The 24,973-nt window shown below is 39.5% G+C and overlaps 1 protein-coding gene across 1 annotated transcript; it reads left to right on the plus strand.

Moving 5' to 3' along the window:
• Positions 1–17,067: 17,067 nt before the first annotated feature.
• HRG_04693 (tyrosinase) lies at positions 17,068–19,185 on the plus strand (the record flags this gene model as incomplete). The annotated part of the gene is made up of 8 exons (XM_044863164.1): positions 17,068–17,225; positions 17,284–17,360; positions 17,421–17,509; positions 17,573–17,620; positions 17,675–18,025; positions 18,079–18,233; positions 18,297–18,924; positions 18,991–19,185. The coding sequence occupies 8 exons, from the start codon at positions 17,068–17,070 to the stop codon at positions 19,183–19,185; spliced, it is 1,701 nt and encodes a 566-aa protein (XP_044721778.1).
• Between the last annotated feature and the right edge of the window lie 5,788 nt (positions 19,186–24,973).

The raw sequence follows: 24,973 nt of genomic DNA on the forward strand, positions 1-24,973 counted from the left end.
CTCTATAACCTATAAGCTAATAACCCTCTATACTATAAACTTCGCGTATAGCTAGTTAAGCTTCTTCTTTAGTCGTGCTAACTTATAGTTATAGAGGTCTAGCTATACCTTATCTCCTACCGCGAACCTATCTACTAGGGCCCTAGTCTTATTAGCGTGCCGCTCTTAATCTTACGCCGCGGCGGCTATCGCGGATTAGTAATAATCTATAGTCTCTTATCGCTTTTATATAAACGTAGAGGCGCGGCCCTTTAGTAACGAATTACTATACTACTCTACTACTACGTCTATAGTAAAGGGAACTAGTAAGGGTAGTTTAAAGCTATATATTATAAAGAAAGGGGCTATCTTAATAAAAGTATATAGTTTACTATTTAACGTAAGTTAAGCCGCGGGGAGCTACTAGTCTTAGTTTACTTAGTTATAGGCTATAATAGCCTATAGGTAAGCCTATACTTCTTAGTTAACCTTCTTAGGCCCTCCGTCGGTCTATAAGTAATATACTATACTAAGTAGCTATATAATCTAAAGTAGCTAGTATAGGTGCTACTAAAAGCGGCTAGTTTAATTCGATCCCTTATCGCTTATAATAGAGGCTAGCTAGCTATACGAGCGGGCCTAGTACTATAGGAAGCGCTCTACGTAAGACTTTACGTTTATAGATAGTATCGGCTTTAATACTATAGACTTACTAAGTCGGTCCTTAATTACCTATATATAGTAGTTACCGCCCTCTATAAGTAGGAGGTCTATTATAAAGTCTATCTATATATATATATAAAACTAGTCGGGTACCGGAAGCTACTTAAGTAGCCCCTTAAGCTATGCCCTCTAGATCTTTATATAGTTATAGATATCGTAGTTATAGAGGAAGCAACGAACGTAGTATTATAGGAGGGGCTAGTAAAAGTCCCTTATAAGGCCTACTACTATACCCTATCTACCTAGGTAACCTACGACGCTAGAGTTATAGATAAGTTAGACTAGCCTCCCTTAGAGCTTATTCCGTTTATCTAGCTCTAGCGGTCCCTCCTTCTCCTTAGCTTTTATAATATATAGTGCGCCTAGTACTTATAGTCTCCCCCGCTAGCGTAAATGCCCTTATAGGTCGATATAGTAGTCGGCTACCTATACCTTTAGCTTTAGCTTCGGATCTAGGTATCGAGCGCCGGACTTAACGGCACGGCGTACGCCCTCGTAGGTACGGTCTATAGCCGCTATCCTATCCTATAAGCGTTAAAGGGCCTTATCTTAGAATACTCTCGCCGCGCGCGCCCCTAGGCCGGTCTATCCCTCCTCGCCGGACCGAGGTAAGGGCGCGGGGGGAAGCTTATTCGCTAGCACCGCGTCTCCCTTTACTAAAGAAGCTCTTATATAAGTCTATAGTGCTTCCTATAGGATAAGCTATAGATCCTAGGCCTTAATATCCGCTCCCGTTAGCTAGTCTTAATCCCTCTAGGAAAGCGCGTCTAGGACTATAGAGTCCCGCTTAAGGCGGTACTTAATCGAGAAGTTAAAGCGTAAGAGATACTCTGCTTAGCGGGCTTACCGCTCTAAGAGGTGCTAGCGAGTTATAAAGTACTTAAGGTTCCTATAGTCTATAAGAACCTCGAAGCTCTTATAGCTCCGGAGCTCCGCTTACTATTACTTAAAGTAGCTAATAATCGCTAGTATCTCCTTATCGTAAATAGCGTAATTCCGCTTTACTAAGGTTAGCTTATAGGAGTAGAACGCTACCGGTTACTTCCGCCCGTTTACCTCTTAGGAGAGCGTTCCTTTAAGTGCCTAGCCGCTATAGTTTACTTTAATTAACGTAGACTAGTTAAAGTCCTACTAAAGTAGTACTAGGGCTTAAGAGAATAGGTCCTTAAGCGTATAGAACGCTCCTTCCTATATAGGCCCTTAGCGAAAGGCGGTCTACTTCCCAGTAATCTCGTTTAAGGGTATTATAATATAAGAGAAGCCCTTAATAAATATCTTATAATAGTTCGCGAACCTAAGGAAGCTCTATATACTTATCTATATAGTTAGGGTAGCTTAGTCCTAAATCGCCTAGATCTTTATAGGGTCCGCCTATATACCTATGCCTATATAGATAATAAAGCCTAGGTACTTAACCCTCTTAACCCTAAATTCGCACTTATCTAAGTTAAGGTAGAGCTTATAAAGTTAAAGGCGCTCTAGGACCCTCTATACTTTCTATATATAGTCCTTATAAGAGCCGCTTATATAGATAAGGATATTATCTATATATACGGAAGCGAACTTATCGAGGAAGTCCTAAAGTACGTTATTAATATAACGCTAGAAGGTAGCGGGCGCTCCTAAGAAGCCGAAGGGCGTTACGAGCTACTTAAATAAGCTATAGCGTATATAGAACGCTATCTTTTACTCGTTACCCTCCGAGATCTATACCTTATAGAACGCTTATTTTATATCTAGCTTTATAAACTACTTCGCCTTTAAAAGGTTATAGAGCGTATCTAAGATTAAGGGTAAAGGGTAGCGGTCCGGCCTTATAATTACGTTTAAAGCCCTATAGTCGTAATAGAACTATATCCCGCCCCTTAGTTTATATATAAATAGGACCGGCGCTCTTACTTTGGAGCTACTTACTTAAATAAAACCCTTATCTAGGAGGTCCCTTAGCGTCTTCTTTAGTACTAGTAGCTCCGCGTATAATATACTATATAGCGGTCTAAATAGTACGGGTAGTTCCTGCCCCTTCTTATCGGTATAGAGTACGATCCTATAGTCTACCCCTAGCTTATATAGGTTAAGCTTATCCGCTTCCTAGGCCTTAAATAGCGGTAGGAGGTCGTAAAAGCGCTCTAGTATCTATTGCTATAGCTTAGAGGGCGACTTTAGCTTCTTTATCTAAAGGGCCTTATCGATATCTACTAGGCTAACTACGTAGACCGCTATATTAGCCGCTGCCCGGCCTTGCCCCCGCTCTACCTATTATATAGTTCCTATAAAGATAGAGGCAAGGACTTCTTATACTAAGCGTAAAGCTTATACGCTTAGTCCTACGCCTATAGAACCGTCGTCGTAGTAGACCTACTATTACGTAGGCCTAAACTATAGCTTCCTTTAATATAGAACTAAGTATAACTTTATATATAATAACTAGGGTTTCCTAAGGATTAAGGGAAACTCTAGTTAAGGGATTATATAGGCTACGATAAGCTTATAGTAACCGTTGACCTTTATAGCTAGCTATATAATACCCTTAATTACTATACCTTCTATTACGCCTAAGGCGCCCTTTACTCGCCTTAGGGCGATCTTTTCTACCGGCACTTATATCTCTCGCGTAAGCGCCTTATTAACTATAGCGTAGCACTAGTAGCCCTCGTCTATAAGGGCGGTAACGGGTAAGGAGTTATTAATTATAACCTATATTAAAGTAAGCTCCTCTTTTATATAGGCGGATAATTCTTTCTTCTCCTTTACTAGTACTAGTAATTAAGGCTCTAGAGCCCGTCTTTACTCTAGAGCTACTCTTTTTCCTCTAGGCCTAGGGGGGCGGAGTCCTCCTTATTTTCTAAGGTAAGGAGCGGTTCTATCTTTGCTACTTAAACCGCTATAGGCCGCTTAGCTAAAAGGAAGGGGCATTTTAATATAAAGTACGTAGATACTCTATAATATAAGTAGCGGCCGTTAGCCTTCTTCTTCCTAATTTCCTTGCTCGTTACCTACTATGCCCGCTACTTAGAGTATAGGGCGGTATAGGGGGTAGTCGACGGCGTCTTCTTACCGCGTCTAGCCCGGTCTATATAGGTAGCCGATATTAGGGTATCCCTATCTATATCGATAGCCGGTTATTTATCTTACGGAGGGGCGGTAATCCTATCGCCGCTATATAGCGTGCGCTTACGGAGCTTCTAGAAACGCGGCGTCTACTTATAGCCTTAAGCTACCTTTATTAACCGGCTTATATACTCGCTATAGTTAGTAGGTATAATTATAGGGATAAGTAGCTCTCGTAAGGCCGGCGTAATCGAATTCTATAGCTATATAAGCTTCGCGCTATCTTCCTATACTATAGTCCCCGCTACCCGTAAGAGCGTCTCTTTAAAATCGGGAAGGAATTCGCTAAAGGTTTATCCGTCTCTCTACTTAAGGGTCTATAGCCTATCTTACGCCTTCTCCCGCTCCTATACGTTGCCGAACGTATATATAAGGTATTAAAAGAAGTCTTATAGGTCGCGTCTGCCCCTAGGGCCGCCCTTATCCTAGAATCCGGAGATCCGCCGTATCTAGGGCTCCGGTAGCGTATAGAAGAGCGAATACTACGCTATATCGCGATAGCTATTTAGGCCCTATTTCTCGTCGGTTATAAACTTTATCTATAGCCGGCTAAGGAAGAAGTAAAAGGACTCCGGCTTACTATCTTAAGTCGGCTAAGGGAGCGGCTTCCTCGTTAGTAGTATCGCCGCTATAACCGGCGTTACGGAGGCCGTAGGGGTTAAAGCCGGTCTCGTAGACGGCTCCCTTAGTATAGCGAGAACCTCGTCCTTCTCGCTAGCCGTCGCGCTTCTAATCGCTTCTAAGATAGCTACGATACTTCCTATCTATCTAGGGAGGGGCGGAGTGCTTCCTTAAGGGGGAGGCGCCCTCTCTAGAGAGATATCTATTAGATCTATTAATTAATAGCTTATACTATTACGGAGTAGGCAAAGGCGTGCGCGTAAGTACCGTCCGTAGGATAATATTAATAAGCTATATAGAGCTCTCCTATACGCGGCTAGCCCGTATATATACGTATAGGATCCGGCCCTCTATATATAACTATATAGCTTAGGCCATAGCCTAAGCTTATAACCTATAATAGTTAAAGACTCTTATACTAAGATATAAGAAGGCCGCTAATATAATATAACTATAGTAAAAGGGAGTACCTATATAGCCCTATATAAGAGGGAGTAGAGCCTTATATACTAAAGTACCGTCCCTTATATTATAGTACTAAGAGCTACTACTATACGCCGATATAAATACTATAAGCTTACCGAAGCTAGCTATATACTATTTTATATACCTCTACTCCTTAGCTATAAGTATTAAAGCCTAACTCTTAGGGCGCGGCCCTTATTAATAATATAGTCTATCTAAGAAGCTTACTTAAGAGGGTATTATATATTATTTACTAATGTTTTTTCCGTGACTAAGCGTATATAGTTTACGCGAGGTATTATAGGACACCTTATAGTCGATAATCTAGGTACCTAGAACGATATCTACTTCCTCTAAGGAAGATACCCCTAACTCCCTAAGGCTCCCCGCGGAAGAAGGAACCTAAAAGCTACCGGGCAAACTCCGGGAAATTACCTAGAATTCCTAGAAACGATAACTAAGCGGATTATACGGATATTTTATAGAGATTTCCCCTAGGGATATATTGCACGGGGAATATACTATAATTTCCTAAGTAATAATAAGTTCTTTAAGGACTATACCGATATTTCCCTAAGAAGTTACTACGAGAATATAGCAGGGAAATTATAGAGAAATACCTATACTTACTTAGGGAAAATACTAGGAAATGCCGCTAAGATACTATACTACTATCGTACGATTATAAGGTTAAGATATTACTCGGTTAAGCCCTAAGTAAGGTCTTACGCTTACTATAGTATATATAGAGGATAGAGAACCTACTAGATTTTAGGCGGGTAGAGAAGAATATAGATAGTTATTACTACTCTTACTTTAACTTATAAGACTAGTAGCTAGTCTATATTTAACGCGCGTAATAACGTATAGTAGCTAGTCTATATAATACGTTTAAAACCTATATATAGTAGCTAGTCTATTTAATTACCTATTAAACCTATACCGGATCTAGGTAGACGGTAAGGTTAATATACTAACCCTATACTAAGGGACTAGTATATAATAAATAGTAGTAATTCTAATTCCCTTAAAAATCTATTCTCTTAAAGGTCTACCTTTAGTAGAACGGAAGATAAAAAATAATAAATAGAATAAGTTAACCTCGACCTATAAACCTTAATATCTTCTTAGGAAGAAAGCTCTTACTCGCGTACTAACGAATACCGGCTTCTTAATCTCTTTTTATAGAGGAAATACTTAGGGAACTCCGGATAGAGGTAGAACTTCGACGTATTAAAGCTTAAGTATTATAGAGCTTCTATTAGCGGTTAGAAAGATACTTATTTCTAGGATATTTCCCGTTAAGTGCCTACGGAAACGGAAGATAGCTAGATCGCCTACCTTAGCGGTAGGAACGACGCCCGGAGGAATTAAGAGTGGAACTTCTATAATACGACTTACTAGCCTACCTAGCCGATCGTTAAAGCTTATAAGAACGAATTAATAACCTAGAATATATTTTAGCGACGAGGTAATATTAGCTATAAGTAACGGAGCCGCACGGAAATCGGCATAGTATAGCTTCCCCCGCCCCGCCTTAACTACCTCTATCGGAAGGATAAAGCCCTAGAAGTTCGCTAAGAAGTTCGCTAAACTACGATAAATAAAATAAGGAAGAACCTCTAAATAATACTACCCTTAGCGGCACGTTCGCGATAATAACCCCGGCAAACTAGCTAGTAAGTCTAATTACGGAGGAAGCTCTTACGAGACTACTAGTAAAAGCTATAGTAAGAGAAACTAGAGATAATACTACCGTAAACCCTCCTCGAGCACCCCTAGTACGTATTAGACTAGAAGACGTAAGGAAGTTTAACCCTACTAGCCCCTTTAATATAACGTTCGACGTCCTTAAAGAAACCGAGAAAACGATTATATATAAAAGCGTCGATCGATTTATCGATTCCTTAAAATAAGTAGCTATCCGCGGACCGGAATACGCTAACGAACTAGTAATACTAATCCCTAGCTTACTCCGCGAAACCGCTATTAAATAGTATTCTAGCGATCTTAGCGAATCCGACTAAGCTATACTTTATACCCCGGACTAAGGATATACCGCCTAGTATAATAAACTATAAAAATGCTTCGCTATCTAGCTAGAAGTAGCTTTAAGATCGTTATAAATAGAACGATATATTACCTTAGATATTATAAACGGAGCCGACTTCCGTAGATAGATATTAAAGCTCCGCTAAAAAGCGAAAGTAGCACTATACTTAGAAGAGCACCTTACTATACTAGTCTATTAACGACTAGACGTATTACTATAAGAATTATTCCGCCGACCTACCGGTCTAGAATTATTCGATACCTAGATTAACGACTACGAGTAACTTATCCTATAGTTAGAAACTAAGCTAACGGTCGGGTCGTAGGGGAAGATAAGTAACGTAGTAAAAGGACGCGTATAAGGCGGGTTACGCGAAACTAAGAATAAGACTATAGTAAACCCTACCCTATCTATAGCTAAACTAACCGGCTAGAAACCCTAGGAATAAGGATAATTCTAATAGAAAGGAAATACGATAACTATATCGGGATAGAATAATCTATGCTAGATAAACGGGGGCCTAGTACTAAACTAGTTAACTAGTCCCTAAACTAGACTACGGCCTTAGGATTCGAAACTAAAGGAGGGCTCTCGGGAAAACCTAATTATTATTAACCTCGCCCGTTAGCTTTAAGCGGCACTAACCGACGACTAAGGCGGGATCTATCTTTCCTAGGAAATGTAATACTAGATCTTATTTACCTAGGATAAAGGGCTAGAAGATAGTAATACTACCGCCGACGTAGGAGAAGAAACTAAAGAAATAGAAGACGAGATTCTATTCGTTCCCGATATAATAGAACTAGAACCTACGGGACCGAGCCGTTCGCCTAGAATACTAAGGAACTAGCTAACTATAAGAGCGGCGCTATAAACCGAAATATTAGATCTATCGAGGCCGTCTTAGTTTACGTACGCTTAGATATCTATCTTTAGAACTAAAGGCCCGGACTAGCTATTAAACGTATATATAGACTCTAGTATAGCCCGCTCTATAATTAAGGAAGACTAGCTTAACTACTTTAACGATATAACCCTTAACTAAACCTAGTAGGTCCTACTATCTAGTATAGGGAAAAGCTAAACTAAGGGTTAGGCGACCTTAATAATAAATATCCTAGGGAAATAGGGAATAGGATTTAAGGTTAGATAATTTACTATCGGCGCCTAGGTAGTTTAGACCCTATCCGTAGGATTATTACTTAGATAAGATTTCTCGGTACTAAATAAAGTCGATATCCTAAATTCTAAGGGAATAATATCTATCGGCTTATACGGTAACTTAATAGTTATAGCTCGCTCGACCTAATAGGGCTACGCGATCTATCGTCGGGTTACGTGCTAAGCCGACGTCGACGTCCCTATATATAGTATAGAACGCTTACTAGCGTAGATTAAGGACGTATTAAGGGATCGTAACCTAGTATTCTTTCTAAGAGACCTATCCTTAGCCTATAACCTAATCCGAGGTATAACCCTAGTTATAGCGGTTAATACTACCGCTCGCCGCGTTAGATTTAAGAAAGGATAGTACTTAAGAATATTAATAGACCTTAGTAACGAAATATAGTTCTTATAGATCGACCTACCTAAGGAAACCCTAGCTAAGGTAACTCCGACTAAAGAGCCGGCCGTACGGAAAACCATAGAACGTAGCAACCTATACTAGGTTACTAACCTATTAGTAGAAACCCTAGAGGAAGGGAGCCCTAAGTCCGCTAAAGGGGAACTCCCTTTATAGACGTATAGATAGACTCCGAACTATAAGATTAGGATTTTACGAGACTATAGCCTCCCGGAAATAACTACTCTAGAGGACGTTAAAATCTATAATTAAGACCCCGCGTTTATAGAAAAGATCTAATATACTATCGCTTCCTTCCCGACCTTATAAAAGGACTAGGGTACTATTAAGGTCTACCTAGACTACTATATACGCATTCTGCTAATAGAAAATTAGCACCTACGTAAACTAGTATCTAGGGCTTACCCGCTTAGCTAGAAGGATAAGGCCTTAATTGACTAGACTTACGAGGACCTATACTAAAAGGGGCGCATAGAATAGGCTATAGAGGCAACCCTATTCGCTTGCCCTATATTCGTGGTTTAGAGAACTATATACGGTAACGAAAAGGGCTAAATAGTAGTAGACCTACGCGCTCTTAATAGCGTAGCTATCCTAGACGCCTACCTAATACCGCTTTAAGGAGATATAATCTAGAAGCTATAGGGGAAACGCTTTATTTCCGCTATAGACGCTCGGTCTTTCTTTTATTAGTTCCTCGTCTATAAGGAGTATTAGGAAAGGTTTACGGTAATTAGCTATAGAGGCTTAGAATAACTAACGGTGGCCTTAATAGGATATAAGAACTTACCTATATACGTCTAAAGATTTATAGACTAAATCCTCTAAGAATATATAGAATATTCCTCTAGGTATATCGATAATATCGTAATATACTTAGATATAGAAGACGACTATATTCGTTACCTTTAGGCTATCTTTTAACTCTTCGTAGACTATAACCTAGCCCTAGCTAGATCGAAATTATTCCTAGGCTACCTATCTATCGAATTATTAGGATTTCGAGTCGATAGCATTAGCTTAATAAATACTAAAGAATAAGTATAAGTATTACGGGACGTAGAGTTTCTAAATACCCTATAAGTACTAGAAAAATAGCTCGGCTTAGTTAACTAGCTACGGTACCTAGTAGCTTACTTCTCTTAGAGGGTAGAGGCGCTTTAGGTTTAGAAAACGGCGATGCTTAAGGAAGTATAGGATAGTTAAGCGCTGCTTAAAGGACCGGTAAGGAATAGATATACCTCTAAGACAACGTACTAACCCTCCTTAGTAGAGGAGTAGGCCTTCTAAGATATTATAAACGCTTTTACGGAACTAATATAGCTATACTATTTCGACCTACGACGGCTATTATTCCTATAAATCGACGCTAGCCGCGAGCTAGGCTTTACGGTAGTAGCCTTCTACCTTGTACCGGGGGTAGACTAGAACCTAGGAAGGACCCCGCCCTAGACGAGCATCTAGCTAATCCTTTACCTTAGTAAACGCCTAACCGGCGAAGAACCTAGATATTAGCCTATAAAACTTAAAGTTGCTTATCTTTCCTAAGCTTATTAGAAGCTCCGGTCGTATATTATCTCTACCTTACTACTAAAGGTCGTCGTACTAACTAACTATACCGCTATAAGCGTAATCCTAAAGTAAATATCGTTATTTACTATTAGTATAAAGACGAATAATCGGCTCGTGCTCGCGTTATAGTACCTTAGCTAGTTTCCCTTAGAGGTCTACTATATTCCTAGAACCGTAAATATCCTTACCGATATACTATCTCGACTACTATCTATAATACCTAGGAAATATAAACCTAGGGAATTAGACCGCGTCTAGGAAGATAAAGCGCTAGTTAAATATATATACGCGGTTATAGAATCCTTTATTTAACCTAACCTACGCTAGAAGATCTAAGAAGTATACGCGGAAGAACCTAGGTAGGCCGGTATACTAAAGTAGCTTAGAAGTAATAAGTCCTAGGTCGGTCTCCTATTCGTTAAGCGGAATAGGTTACTTTACCTAGTTAAGTCCGAAGGTCGTTACTAGCTCTATATCCCTACTACCTACGCCGAGGAAATTATCGCCGACGACTATATATATAAATTCTACCCTAGATAGCGAAGGATATAGAAGGAATTATCCTCTACGTTCGCTATTACTAGCCTTAAGAAACTTATCGACGGCTTTATCGATAAGTATAACGCCTATTATAGGAACTAAACCGACTAGTTAAAGGCCCCCGGCGAGTTAGTTCCGATTATATCCCCGGCCTTACCTTTCTATATAATTACTATAGATTTCGTTATAGGACTCCTAGACGTCCCTATAGACCGAACTCTATAGATACTACCTATCGGGGTCTACTATAATATACTACTAATTGTAACTAATAAGTTCTCGAAAATAAGGCTCCTTATCTTAGGCTATGACTAGTTTACTATAGAAGACTAAGCTAAGGCACTATTTACTAAGTTAATACGCTATAACTAAGGGATTCCTACTTAGATTATCTCCGACCGGGACCCTAAGTTCCTTTTAGCGTTCTAGAAAGGACTATAGATAGCGTATAGATCTAAGTTACTAGTATCTATAGCTTAGTATCCCTAGACTAACGGCTTATTAGAACGACGTAACTAGGTAGTTAAAACCGCGCTCTAATTCTTTACGACCGACTTCCTATCCCGTCGATAGGTCGATATATTACTACTACTTTAATTTACCCTTAATAACTCTTACTCCTTAGTAATCGGTACCTCTCCGAGCGAGCTACTAACTAGGATATAGATAGACGATAGTAGGCGATACCTTAGAGAAGGCCCCCTACGGATAGATAGGGAGATACTCTAGGACTAGGCTAGGATCTCGATCGCTCTAGCCTAGGTAAGAATAAAAAAGTAATATAACGCGAAGTACTAAGCACTAGAGTTTAAGCCTAGAGACTAGGTATAGCTCTAGCTAGGGAAAGGATATAGCGTAGCCGATAAACGGGTAGCAAAGTTAAAGGAACGCTATATAGGACTATTTAAAGTCCTCGAGCGGATCGGCTATTTAGCCTACCGCCTCGACCTAGCCGGATCCCTAAATATCTACGACGTCGTTTCTATCGCGTAGCTATAGCCGGCCGAACGACTAGATGCCCGACCTAGCCCGGAACCTAATACTAACTACTAGGAAGTCGAAAGAATCCTTAACGCTAGAACTTATAGATATAGCCGAGGGACCGCTCGCATAGAATACCTCGTTAGCTAGAAAGGCTAGCTAAGCAGCTATAATTCCTAGGTAGCCGCTAAGGATATTATCGCCGAAGACCTTATCGAAGAATTTACCGCGTAGTAAGGAGCATTATAAGGTCGTATTACCTATACCTAGAAGCTCCGCGCGCGCGCCGTATAATAGTACGAGCCGCCGTAGCTAAGGGAGAAATAACGGTGCGTAGTACGCGCTATTACTATTCGTTCGCCTAGAAGTCTAGGGACGGGTTAACTAGCTAATAAGTATTAATAGGCCGCCCGCGGTAAACGGTAACCTAATTTTATATTTTAGCACCTATATTTATTTTTATTTTAGAAACCCGATTTCCTTATCCTTTTATGCTCCCTTTTCTATACTAAATAGCTCCCCTCTTATACCTACCTTTAAGGTTCCCGCTATCTAAGGCTATAAGTATTATAGTAAGGACCTAGTATTTCGCTAATATTTCTCTAACTAAATCTACCGCTAACCGCCGCGCCTAAGCCTTAAGGGATTCCGCTAAGTAGTCTAATTATATAGGAACGAGGTAGAGCTCCTCCGTAACCTTAAGTCTAATACGGCCGCCTTTACCGAGTAGAAACGGGATAATTATAGTATATATACTAACTACCGCGACCTCCTTACTAAAGAAGGGTACGATCTTAACGTAGGCTTAGTAGAAAACGGTATATACTACGCCCCTCTATCTCTTCCCCTAGCTAAAGCCCGTAATCTACGTAAACGTAACTAGCTATACTTCTCTACGCCTCGTAGCACCGCCGCCTATTATATTATTACTACGACTCCTATAACTACCTAAACTAGTAGAAACGCAACGTTAACTATCCGACTATAGTAGGTCGGCGCTTCCTATCGCCTTATTCTTAGTACTCCGTTACGCGTTTGCTTCGATAACTATACCCTATCGCTATTAAGCTTTAGTAATTTATCTAGCGACTCGCTGCCCTTAGTTTTAAGTATTATAGGGAAAACCCTTAGTACCCCCCGAAACGCCCGCGGGTAGTTTGCCCCGTTATCTAATAAGGACGAGCTTCTTCCCCTATCGCTACGCGACCTAGATAGAGCTATCTTCCCCGATAAAACTAAGAGGATAACTAGCGCCCTCGGAACCGCGTAGATCGCTACTATCTTAGCCGACGTCGTTAATAAGCTCCTATTTAAATAGGTAGCCTCTACGGACGCCGAGATACTTAAGATCGTTGCTACTATTACTAGTACGAAGTACCTCCCCGCCTATTTAAAGATATTTAAGACCGCCGCCGTAGAGGAGCGCGAGGCCTCCGGTATACTAGGAACTTATAAGTTTAGAGAGACCCTTAAGCGTACCCCGGCTAGGACCGGAGGATCTAGTATAGTAGACCTTATATTCGACGAGCTATTAAGGAACCCGTTCGCTAAACGCCTATTCGCTGCCGCCGCGGCCCCGCCTTCTACTCCCTTTAAGCGGGCTAACTTATTCGCCGAGGACTAGGCCCTAATACCGGTCCGATAGAAGCTTAACCCCTTCTAGGTTCTAAGCCGCGGAAAGCCTAGACTATTCCCTATCGTACTTTTCGTAGTATACTACGATAACCCGGGCGATATAGACGGCTATATAGGTATCGTTTACTCTAGGTCGGAAGCGCTAGTCTACGGAGCCCTAGATACGGCCGTAATCTAGGTAAATCTATTCGCCGCTATCTATAAGGAGGCCGACGCCGACCTCTCGCTCGGCTAGTATGCTGCCCTTGCTAGAGTGCCCGCCGGCTTTATCTATCGGGTCGCTTTCGCCGCCTACCTCCTAGATAACTCGCCCGAGCTTGCTATAGTATACTAAAGAGCCGCCCGCGTCGGCCCCCTATATACGCTAGCCGCGGCCCGCCCCTATACGGCTAACGTAATAGCCTATTTTAACTCGTTAGACTAGAAGTTTACTAACGCGTACTTAGGCGGATTCTAGAACCTAGGCCTAACTATATAAGTACTAGTAGTAGCAATCTATAACTAAATTCTAGCCTCTCGCGACGGACTAGCTATAATACTCCTAGTAGAACCGGCCCTAAATAACGCTTATAGCGTGCCTATTTATAGAGCCTCCGATATATAGGATGCCCTAGCTAACGTGCCGGTAGGCCCTAAGGAACTAACGGAGGAGGAAGCTAAGGAGGAGATCCCTTACCCTACCCCTACCCCTACGGCGTAAGATAGTCGGTTACTAGGTTAGCCTCGTAGTATCCCCGGCACTATTCGTTTTATTACCGGCTTAGCTATAGAGCGCCCCTAGTTATAATTAGTTTTCCCTAGTTTAGCTACCTAGCGCCCCCGGTCCTAGTAGTATTTTGCTCCTAGCTTAGCCGCCTCGCGCCCCTAGTATTAGTCGTACTAGGTTACGTTCTAGATAAGAGACGAGTTACTCCTTATACTAACCTTAGAAATCTATATAACTTTACTACGATCCCCTATTAGCGCGACTCCCGCCTAAATACCGCGGGAAACTAATAGGGACGTCGGTTAATTTTTTCGCCCTAGGTATTTATTATAGGATACCTTATAGTCGATAATCTAGGTACCTAGAACGATATCTACTTCCCTTAAGGAAGACACCCCTAACTCCTTAAGGCTCCCCGCGGAAGAAGGAACCTAGAAGCTACCGGGCAAACTCTAGGAAATTACTTAGAATTCCAGGAAACGATAACTAAGCGGATTATATAGATATTTTACGGAGATTTCCCCTAGGGATATATTATATAGGGAATATACTATAATTTCCCGAGTAATAATAAGTTCCTTAGGGACTATACCGATATTTCCCTAAGAAGTTACTATAAGAATATAGCGGGGAAATTATAGAGAAATACCTATGCCTACTTAGGGAAAATACCGGGAAATGCCGCTAAGATACTATACTACTATCGTATAATTATAAGGTTAAGATATTACTTAGTTAAGCCCCGAGTAAGGTCTTACGCTCGCTATAGTATATATAGAGGATAGAGAACCCGCTAGATTTTAGGCGGGCAGAGAAGAATATAGATAGTTATTACTACTCTTACTTTAACTCGTAAGACCGGTAGCTAGTCCGTATTTAACGCGCGTAATAACGTACGGTAGCTAGTCCGTATAATACGTTTAAAACCTACGTATAGTAGCTAGTCCGTTTAATTACCCGTTAGACCCGCACCGGATCTAGGCAAACGGCAAGGTTAACGTACCAGCCCCGTACTAAGGGACTAGTATATAATACGAGGGTTCCGTCCCCTTAGGTATAATATTAAGTATTATTTAAAGGCGCGCCTCTTTAAAAGCTAGGTAGGGGTATAATATAAGGGCTTTTGCCTTATATAGGCCTAGACTAGGGTCTAGGCTAAGTCTATATATAAGCGGCCTCCGCGTATATATAAGCTAGGCCTATACTTCTCTTCTTTTTCCCCTTTATAGATTATTAACCTTCTTTTAATAGACCGTACTTAAGCTTATATATCTACTTACTCTAAAATACTTATAAGTATTAAATAGAGGAGAGAAAGATAATTAAGGTAATATAATAATTACTCTCTTACTATAACTACCGCCCTTATAAGAATTAAATAACTTTACCTTACTTATTTAACCCTTTACTTTTAATTTTACTATTATAAAAATTTTTATATACTTTTTATCTCTCTTTATAAGAAATAGACCCTTTAATAATATACTTTTAAGAGTAAACTTAGTACTCTTATATTAAGCTAGGATAAAAAGCTATAGATAGGTATAAAAGGTATAAATACTTTAAAGTATTACTTATAGAAATATTAAATAGTTATTTATTTTAAGTAAATCTCTTAAAATTATATAAATACTTTAAATATCTTATAATATTTATATATATAATAAGAAGTTTATTTATATTTTTTATACCTTAACTAGCTAAATATATATTCTTTATAGGTTTAACTTTATTTTACTTAAATAATATATAAGATTATTATAGAAAGCTAGTTTATTAACTAAGGAAAAAAGACTATAAAATACTTACTTTAATACTATTATACTATAAAATTAAAATATATATATATTTCTTTTAACTATATTATACCTCTTAGTATAAAGCTATTCCTAATAAAAGTCCTTAATTTTAGTATTCTTAGTAATAGGTAACCTACGGAATTACTAGCGTGCGCGATTATCTATACCTTTTATATCTATCCACGACCTTTCGGCCCAACTTAGTACTCTCGCACTATCAAGTTGGCCCGCAGAGGCGTCCCATCGAAGGGCCAGCCAACGGGTACACCTTCTGCGCTTGTCCACGGCATTTTCGGCACGGCTTAGAGCTCTCGCACTACGTTGGCCCCACAAGGGCGTAGCCCAGCGGGTGGACCTACGATGCGTAAGGACTTATAATTGCTAGCTACATTTAGCATCGCCTGTGTTAACCGGCACACAGGTTGGCTAACCGGCACACAAAAGGGTAATGTGGCTAGTGAAGGCGCAGCGCCGATACCGCACAATTAAGTGCGCATGATATTCCCCGCGCCTACATAACAGACTGCTCTTTACGCACACATACCGGTATCATCAGTTAATAACTTCGTTAGAAGTGAAGCTATTCCAACCACGATTTTTCCCCTAGCTGCCGGGGGACAAGGTGGAAGCGGCCGTCTAGGACGAAGGAGACGCCTAGCAGAATTCACATATAAAGGCCTCTTCTCAAGACAGACGTATATAACGCCGCTTGGGCGCCGCCAGGGCTCCTAATACACTTTTCGCGATAACCTCACTTTTTTCGTAGTATTATAACTGCATACGGCAGGCGCAGGGAATATGCGCACCTAATTGTGCGGTATCGGCGCTGCGCCTTGACCAGCCACTGCCCTATTTTTTTTATGTGCCGGTTAGCCAAACCTGTGTGCCGGTTAACACGGCCATTTAGCATGCATTCCAGGAGCATTTGCTACAGTGAGTAACTCAAGATATCTTCTAGTGCTTACCCTGACTGGCAAAGGAGGCTGGAGAAGAGCCTGCATGCCAAAAGACTCCGCTTTATACCCGCCAGGTTCGCTATAAAACCAGGCTCACCACTATAAAACAAGGCTCACTACTGGCTCGCCAATATAAAAAGGTCTTAGATGAAACTCGTGACATCACTTAAAGTAGATAATATAATTCTATATTTTTCAATATCGACGACTGCCGTATAGGCATAGACGTTATGACCGGTATGGTTAGCCTTGAAGTAGCTATAGTATATATTTGACCGCTTTAACCCGCTCCCCAGAATCTGATAATGCAGCTGCAACTTGGATCTTTACACTTATTCACTATGCTCTACAGTATTGTTGCCGGGTACCTTGCTCTGGGGTCGAGTTTACACGCCGTTGCGGCGGACCCCTATACCATTACCGGTATCAAGACTCAATCCAACAATATTCCTATCCGGCGCAACATCAATGACCTTGCCTCTGAAGCTGGACCTCAATGGTGCGAGCGTAGAGTCCACTCCTTCGCATATATGCACTCTTGTCTTACACGTCGATAGGGATCTATATATCCAGGCGCTTGCGTCGATGCAGAAAGTCGACTCTGCCGATCCGTTATCCTTTTTCCAAGTTGGCGGTATAGACTCTCTATTGGATAGTCGCTCTATAAAGTGATATACTTACTCTTCACCATTAGGAATTCATGGAGAACCAGCCTATGAGTGGAATAATACGGGTCAGAGACTTAATGATGACGACGGCTGGTCAGGTTACTGCCCCCATGGGGTACGCACTTTCATAACACGCCGCTAGGGAAAGGACTTAACTAATATCTAAAAAATAAACTAGGAAGGGATTTTTATGTCTTGGCACCGACCCTACCTTCTGCTCCATGAGGTTTGTTTCTTGTTTTACCTCTTAAGGGGAAACGCCTCTAACGTATTCAAATAGCAAGTCCTTGTCAAACACGCTCGCAAAATTGCAGCAGAATATACGGGGAGCAAACGAAAGAGGTATATAAAAGCTGCGGCATTGCTCCGAACCCCGTTCTGGGACTGGGCCGATATCCCCCATGTTCCCAACTCAACTGTCCCGGGGACCATGACCATCAACACGCCCCGAGGCCGCAAGGAAGTCCGCAACCCTCTAGCGAGATACTCCTTTCCCCAGGACGCCCTTGATGGCAATTTCGGTACCTTCCAGCCTGATCCTAACAAGAAGATTACACGCTGCCCGCCTCCCCAGAATTACCCGGAAACAGCGAATCAGAACCTGGAGGCAATCAACTTGCGGGAGTCTGTGGTACGTATAAACGGTCATTTTACCATTAGATGAACTACTTCTGATCTATTTAGTACCACGCCTTCGTCTTCTCCAAGACGTTTGAGGACTTTGGCACTACTATGGGATCTGGAACTAGCGTTGAACAGGCGCATAACCACGTACATAACTCTGCAGCTTGCGGAGAGCAGCTTCTAGACCTTGCATATTCAGCCTTTGATCCTCTTTTGTGAGCTTCTTATGCCTAATTTAATCTTGCGCGAATATCTAAGCTAATATCAAATCTCCACAGTATGCTACATCACGCCAACATCGATCGGCTTTGGGCCCTTTGGCAGGCCGCGCACCCAGACATGCCTGGCCTATCTATCTCTTACCCTGGCGGGGAGCGATTTACAACCCCTGCGGGCACCACGATCGGGCCCAACTCCCCGCTGGCCCCCTTTTATAGAAAGGGCTGGCACCAGCATACGTCCAACTCTGTGCTGTCCACCCACAAATACGGATACACGTATGAGGGCGCCGAGAAGAAGACCCAGCATTTGGACCAGAAGCGACAGTATAGAGATGGTGACGATCAGTCTGAGTCCACTATGTCTGATACGTTGACGGGCTACTCGGAGAAGCATAAGCGACGAGCCGTAGCCTTTATCAACAAGCTCTACTCGAGCAGGGACCACGATAAAGAGAGGATCGTCTATCAGGCTCACATTAGGTACAGGGTCGAGGATCTCGAGCGGCCAGCAAGAGTCAAGGTGTACTTCTGCAACTCGTACGTGGGCTACTTTGTTGCTCTTAAACACCCGAAGCGAGGACCCTCCGCGGCAACTATTCACCTCAACAGGGCACTCGAGGCCTGCGCCCGCGCCGGCATCAAGCCTAGCCAGTATAGAAACGAAATCAGCGCTTCTATTCATACGGTATGCGCCTAGCGTGCCCTCTACTAGTGATGAAACGATGCTAAAGAGTTCGTGTTGTATCTATAGCATAGCGGCAAAGATATCCCTATTTCTAGGGTTAGGAGCATGAAGCTGGAATTAGAACGATTTGACGAGATTCCTGCCAAGTCGAAGGGCGAGTTTCCCACGATCCTCAATCGGCGCGTGACCCCGGGCAAGCTTAAGGAGTACCAGCCACGTAAACAGTCTCAAGCTGCACACCATATCGACTACAAGGAGTAATATGGCGCTTTAGGGTTCGCTGGGTATACGCATTCTTCTAAGGTTACCGGGACTCTGGGGCACGATCGAGGGGGCGACCCTGTTCCTACCCCGTATAGGCATCTAGAAGACACGTTTGTCTCAAACTAGTGGCTGCTCATCTACCTAGCATGAGGAGGAGCTGCATTGGAACGAGTACGACGAGCGGGCGCATCCCACTGCACGCATGTACTAGGTACTATCTTGACTCACAATAGACATCATCTTAAGAGAAGAGTAATCAGGCCAGTTATCGTGCGAGTTAGATCGTTTTCTAAACCCAAGGTGTCTGCCGGCATATACAGTAACCAGACAAAAAGACCAGTCAAGTCCTCTACTACGCCCCGGTATAGAAGAAGGAAGAAGGAGCTAAAAGGAGATATAGAGAGGAGGGTAAGAGTAAGAGGGGAAGTAGAATTAGCGATAGCTTCCTATAAAGGTAGCGAGAGATAAGATAGATATGCTAGTAATAGCTAGAATAAAAGGGAGAAACTAGTAAAAGGTTTAGTAGTTAAGAGGATATTAGTAGCTTCTTTAAGTAGGATCTTCTTTATTAATTAAGATATTAAAGGGATATAAAGAAGGGCGTTAGATAAAGGAAAGAAGAATAATTAAAGTAATATAATAATTACTCCCTTATTATAATTATTGCCCTTATAATAACTAAATAACTTTACCTTACTTATCCGACCCCTTCCTTTTAATTTTACCTTTATATATTTTATATATACTTCTTATATTTCTCTTTATAAGAGTTATAAGCCTAGGAGGAATAGAATTCCTATATCTTTTAGCTACTATAAAAGGCGCCCTTCTTATATCCCTCGTAGTACCCTTTACCCCTCTTACTAAAGAAGCTAATTTTTAACTAACTTTTTTACTTTTCTTTTATAATAATATTAAAAAACGATTCCTCTACTACCTTAATAGTCTATAGAACGATTTTAATAGAACCCTAAGATTAAGATAAGTAGGTAAAGGAGCTATAAGCTTAAGTAAATAAGACTATTTATAATTTAATATTCTTTAATAAGTAGGACCCTCTTAAGCCCCCTCTTTATCCTAGGGTAATAGAATTTATAAAGGGAGCTACCCTTTTTTTTCGAGCTAATAATAGTATAGTAAAGAGCTTTTTCTACTACCTTAAGTAACTATAAGAAAGGAGTAACCTAGGGGCCCTAGGGCCCTTAAGGGGGAAAATTACCGCGTAGGAGGAACTAGACTAGCCTTTCCTTTATCTTTGCCTTTATAGCTACCCTTTCCTTAATTAGTTATAAGCCCCCGAGCTTTATAGCTAGCTAGGACTATTAATAGGGGCCTAGGCCCTTATTAGCCTCGTTATAGCCCTAGAGGCTATATATAAGTAGTAATATATATATAAAAAGTAACTATAAGACTTCTTATAAGGAATACCTTTATAAAATAAAGTAATTAACTACTATATATATAGCTATAATAGAATCCGCTAATACTATAAAGCTAATATCTTTTTAAGAGGAAGAGACTCTTAAGTAATAGCTTTTAAAGCTCGAGACTTTAATAGCTCCTTTAAAGAGCTATATAACTAACTAGATTAGGAAGACCTATATAGCCTACCTAGGAGCCTTTTTAACTAGGAACCTACTAGCTTCTTTATAGCTAGCTAAGTAAGAAGAGATCCTTAAGAAAGCTAACTAATACTTCTTAATAAAAGCTCTTTTTAGATAGTAGCTATAGGATATATTTATACTAATAAAGCTTATAAGTAATAGTTACTTAGCTATCTTTTAAAAAGCTAGCTAAGAACTAAATAAAGAGGCTATTAAAGTATAATCGTAAGTAGTCTTATTTCTTTATAGCTAGTACTTAACTTAAACGGTACGACCTATTGCCCCTTTTACTACTATAGCCCTTACTATTACGGCCCCCGCTACTACTACTATTATACCTCTAGCTCCTCCTCTATTAAGAGCCTTAACCTTATCTTTAACTATAGCTGCTACCCTAGCCCTAGCACCGCCTACTACTTTAGGCCCGGCCCCGGTAGTCCGTTTAGTCTAGCTAGTCCCTTAATAAACCTATTAGTCCGTTAGCTAAAAAATTAAGGAACTAGTTAAAATAGAACCCCTTTATTAAAATTAATAATAACGTATAAAAAGGGGGGGTTTTTAGGCCGACCTTTTAAATAGGGATATAGATTCCTAATAGAAACTAAGATATAATTATCGCGAAGCGTAGCTTAATTTTATAGTTCTTAGAGATATCCCGTAGTAAGAGGGACTAAGGAAGCTAAAAAATAAGTATTAAGGAAGGAGCTAAAAGGAAGTATAGAGAGGAGGGTAGGGGTAAGAGGGGAAGTAAAAGTAGCGATAGCTTCTTATAAAGGTAGCGAGAGATAAGATAGATATACTAGTAATAGCTAGAAAGGAGGGGAAAAACTAGTAAAAAGCTTAGTAGTTAAAAGGATATTAATAGCTTCTTTAAGTAGGATCTTCTTTATTAATTAAGATATTAAATAGGTATAAAGAGGGGCGTTAGATAAAGGAAAGAAGGAGAATTAAGGCATTATAATAATCGCTCCCTTACTATAATTACTGCCCCTATAAGAATTAAATATCTCTGCCTTACCTATCTAACCCCTTACTTTTACTTTTACCTTTATATATTTTATATATACTTCTTATATCTCTATACGCGAGACTTATAGTATAATTAAGGACGAAATATAAGCTTAGTATAGCTTATTACCTATAAATAGGTAGATAAATAAAACGACTTAACTAAACGCTTAAATAATATTTACGATACTATATTAGCTATAAATAAATCGATTAAGTTAAATAGCTACTAATAGCATAACTAGCTTATAATAGCTTAGTTATAGAAATAACTAAGCTCTTACTAGTATATACTAATTATAAATATAACTAAGAAGTATTTAAGGTTACTCGATAAAGACTATAAATAAAATAAGTAATACTATAAGTAGATTAAGTATAAAAATTATATAAAGAAATATAATAAGAACTTTAATTTATTAGAGAACGAATATCTACTTACTATAATAAGAAAAGATTATAAGGACTAATCTTTTAAGAGGGAAATATAGTCTACCTTATATAATAAAATATTAAAATAAAATAACTAAGTAATAAATTAGATTTTAAGAAACTTAGACCGTTTAAGGCTAAGAAAACTATTTTAAAAGTTAACTATAAACTTTCGCTACTAATAATAATATAAATATACTTAATACTTTATATCTTATTATTAAAACTAGCGCTATAAAACGCTAAACTATAGGAAAGAATTAAAGTTAATAATAATTAAAAATAAGAGAATAAATACTAAATATAAGAAGGGACTTAGTATAAGACTAGTTAGCTTACTTCTAGGTAGTAATAGGCGCTTACTATATAACCTTAGTCTACTAAGTAAAAGTAAAGGTATAGGTGCCCTTAATCGACCTCTACTTAAACTAAAGAATAACGGATACTATTTAAATATTAAAGGATTTAAGGCTCTTAAGCTAAATTTAACGCGTATTTAACGCGGTCGCGGGCATACTTAAGAGGAAGCGACGCTAGAAAGAGAGTAGGCCCTTAGCGGCGCTACTACCTAGTAGGCCCCCCCTCGCGGAGAAGATAAAGGGGGTCTAGAGCTAAATAGGATCGGATAACCTCCTAGATAAAGCTAAGTTACTTAAAAGGCTAAATAAGAAATAGGCCGCTTAATAAAACGCTAAGGAAGACGCGATCTAATAATACTAAACTAACCTCTACCCCGCTAACTTCCTACTATAGTTTAATAAGGCGATAACGCTAGACCGTTATAAGGGCCTCCTTAAGTATATTAGTATAGTAATTACTTAGATATATATAGGAAAGATTAGGCTTAATAACTTCCTTATTAACTAATAGGTCCTTAGTATAGTCTTACTAATATATACCTATAAATAAGAACGGGATACTATTTACTATATAATAATTAACTATCTATTAATAGTAAAAGTAAAAGAGTCCCTTTTAATATTAGCTTAGGACGTAAGTATTATAAGAGCGGGCCTTTAAAGGAAAAAGATAGCGGCGCCGCTAGTATAATAGTTCCTTTACTTAGGTAGGCTCTATTAGTTTAACTTAGCTTAAAGGCTATATATAGATATACTAAATAATAAGACTAGGGTCGCGCTAAAGATAGAGCGGCCCTAACTAAGACTACCTTAGCTAACTACTTTTCTTATTAAGGCAACCTAAGAAAGAGAGAGGACTTATAATAATAGGACTATAGTATTAACTAAACTAAACCTAAACTAAGTATAAACCTTACTGCTTAAACTATAAACTAAATAAAACTAATAAGACCTAACTAAGCTAGCCTTAATAGCTATAAAATAAGACCTACTATTAAAGACTATAATTAAATAAGACCTAACTTAAAACTAAACTAAGATAGAGCTAATAACTAGCCCTTAAACTATAACCTTAGCTTAACTTATTAATAGTAATATCTACCTTACTATTATAGCGGGAATAATAAGACCCTCTTAAGGTAGTATATAGGGTATAAAAGGGAGTAACCTAAGACTTATAAGGAGTATAAGGACTACTACCGCTATAAGAAGCCTAATAATAACTAGCTAAGCTTAACCTTAAACCTAAACTAAAGCTAGCTTAGATAGCTAGCTTATAAGATAGAGTAATAACTAAGGTCTATATTAAGGTAGGACCTATACTAGCGGCGGCGCGGAGGCGTTTACTATAGCCTATACTATAACCCTAGATCTAATCGAGGTTAAGACTACGATAATCTTAGCTAAGACTAAACTATAATAGCTATAAAGACGCTACTAGATAAAGTTAGGAGCGTTAGTAGGGTTAGTAGGCGATATAAAATAAGGATGCTTTAAGGCGGGCTTAGTAATAAGAGAACTACTAGGCTATAGCTTAGCGTTAAAGCTAATAAAGGGTAACGTAGTAGGATCTTATACTAGCTTTAAGATATCCGCGGGTATAAGGATAGTAGCGGACCCCTTAGCCTTAGCCTTAGATAGAGACTTAGATATAATAGCCGCCTTACCTTTCCTTTTACCTTTACCCTTTCCTTTATTAAAAGGGGCTAGGGCTAGACTAAGCTTAGTAAGATTAAAACTATTATCCTTACTATTATAGTTATTACTAGCGATAAGATAGAAATAGTTAGTAAGATCGTTAACTATTATAAGAGTCTTTTAAGTAATTAAAAGTAACTTAAGCTTAACCTAAGCTAAGGTCTTAATAGTATCGCTAAACTTACTTAGGTACTTCTCTAAGAACTTATATATATAGTAGGTATTATCTATAAAATAAGTAAAAGCTAAGGTAAGCGTCTTAATATTCTTAGCGACTATAGCTAAACTAAGGGCGGACTTACTTAATACGCCCTTACCTTTAATAGTAAGGGCCTTTTAACTAGCGCGAATATAAGTTTTTAAAGTAATATAGTAAAGGCGCTCTTATACTAAGCCCTTAATAAGGGAAGGGCTATTAACCTTAGACTAAGCCTAGTAAAAGGTATACGCGGCCTTCTTACCTTTAAAGGTAATTTAAAATACTAATTAGTACTAAACTTAAACTATACTATAATAAAATAAAGTTACTTACTTAGTAATAAGACTAGTTAAAGTTAGCGTAAGTAATATACGCTTTAGCTTTTATAGCTAATAAAGTTAGTAAAAAGTATTAAAAGTAAGACTAACCTAAGATAGAACTAAGACTAATACTTATAAGACTAGTTTTAATAGCTAGTAAAGGAC

Source organism: Hirsutella rhossiliensis (genome assembly GCF_020360975.1).
Source record: "Hirsutella rhossiliensis strain HR02 chromosome Unknown scaffold00004, whole genome shotgun sequence".
Lineage (NCBI taxonomy): Eukaryota > Fungi > Ascomycota > Sordariomycetes > Hypocreales > Ophiocordycipitaceae > Hirsutella > Hirsutella rhossiliensis.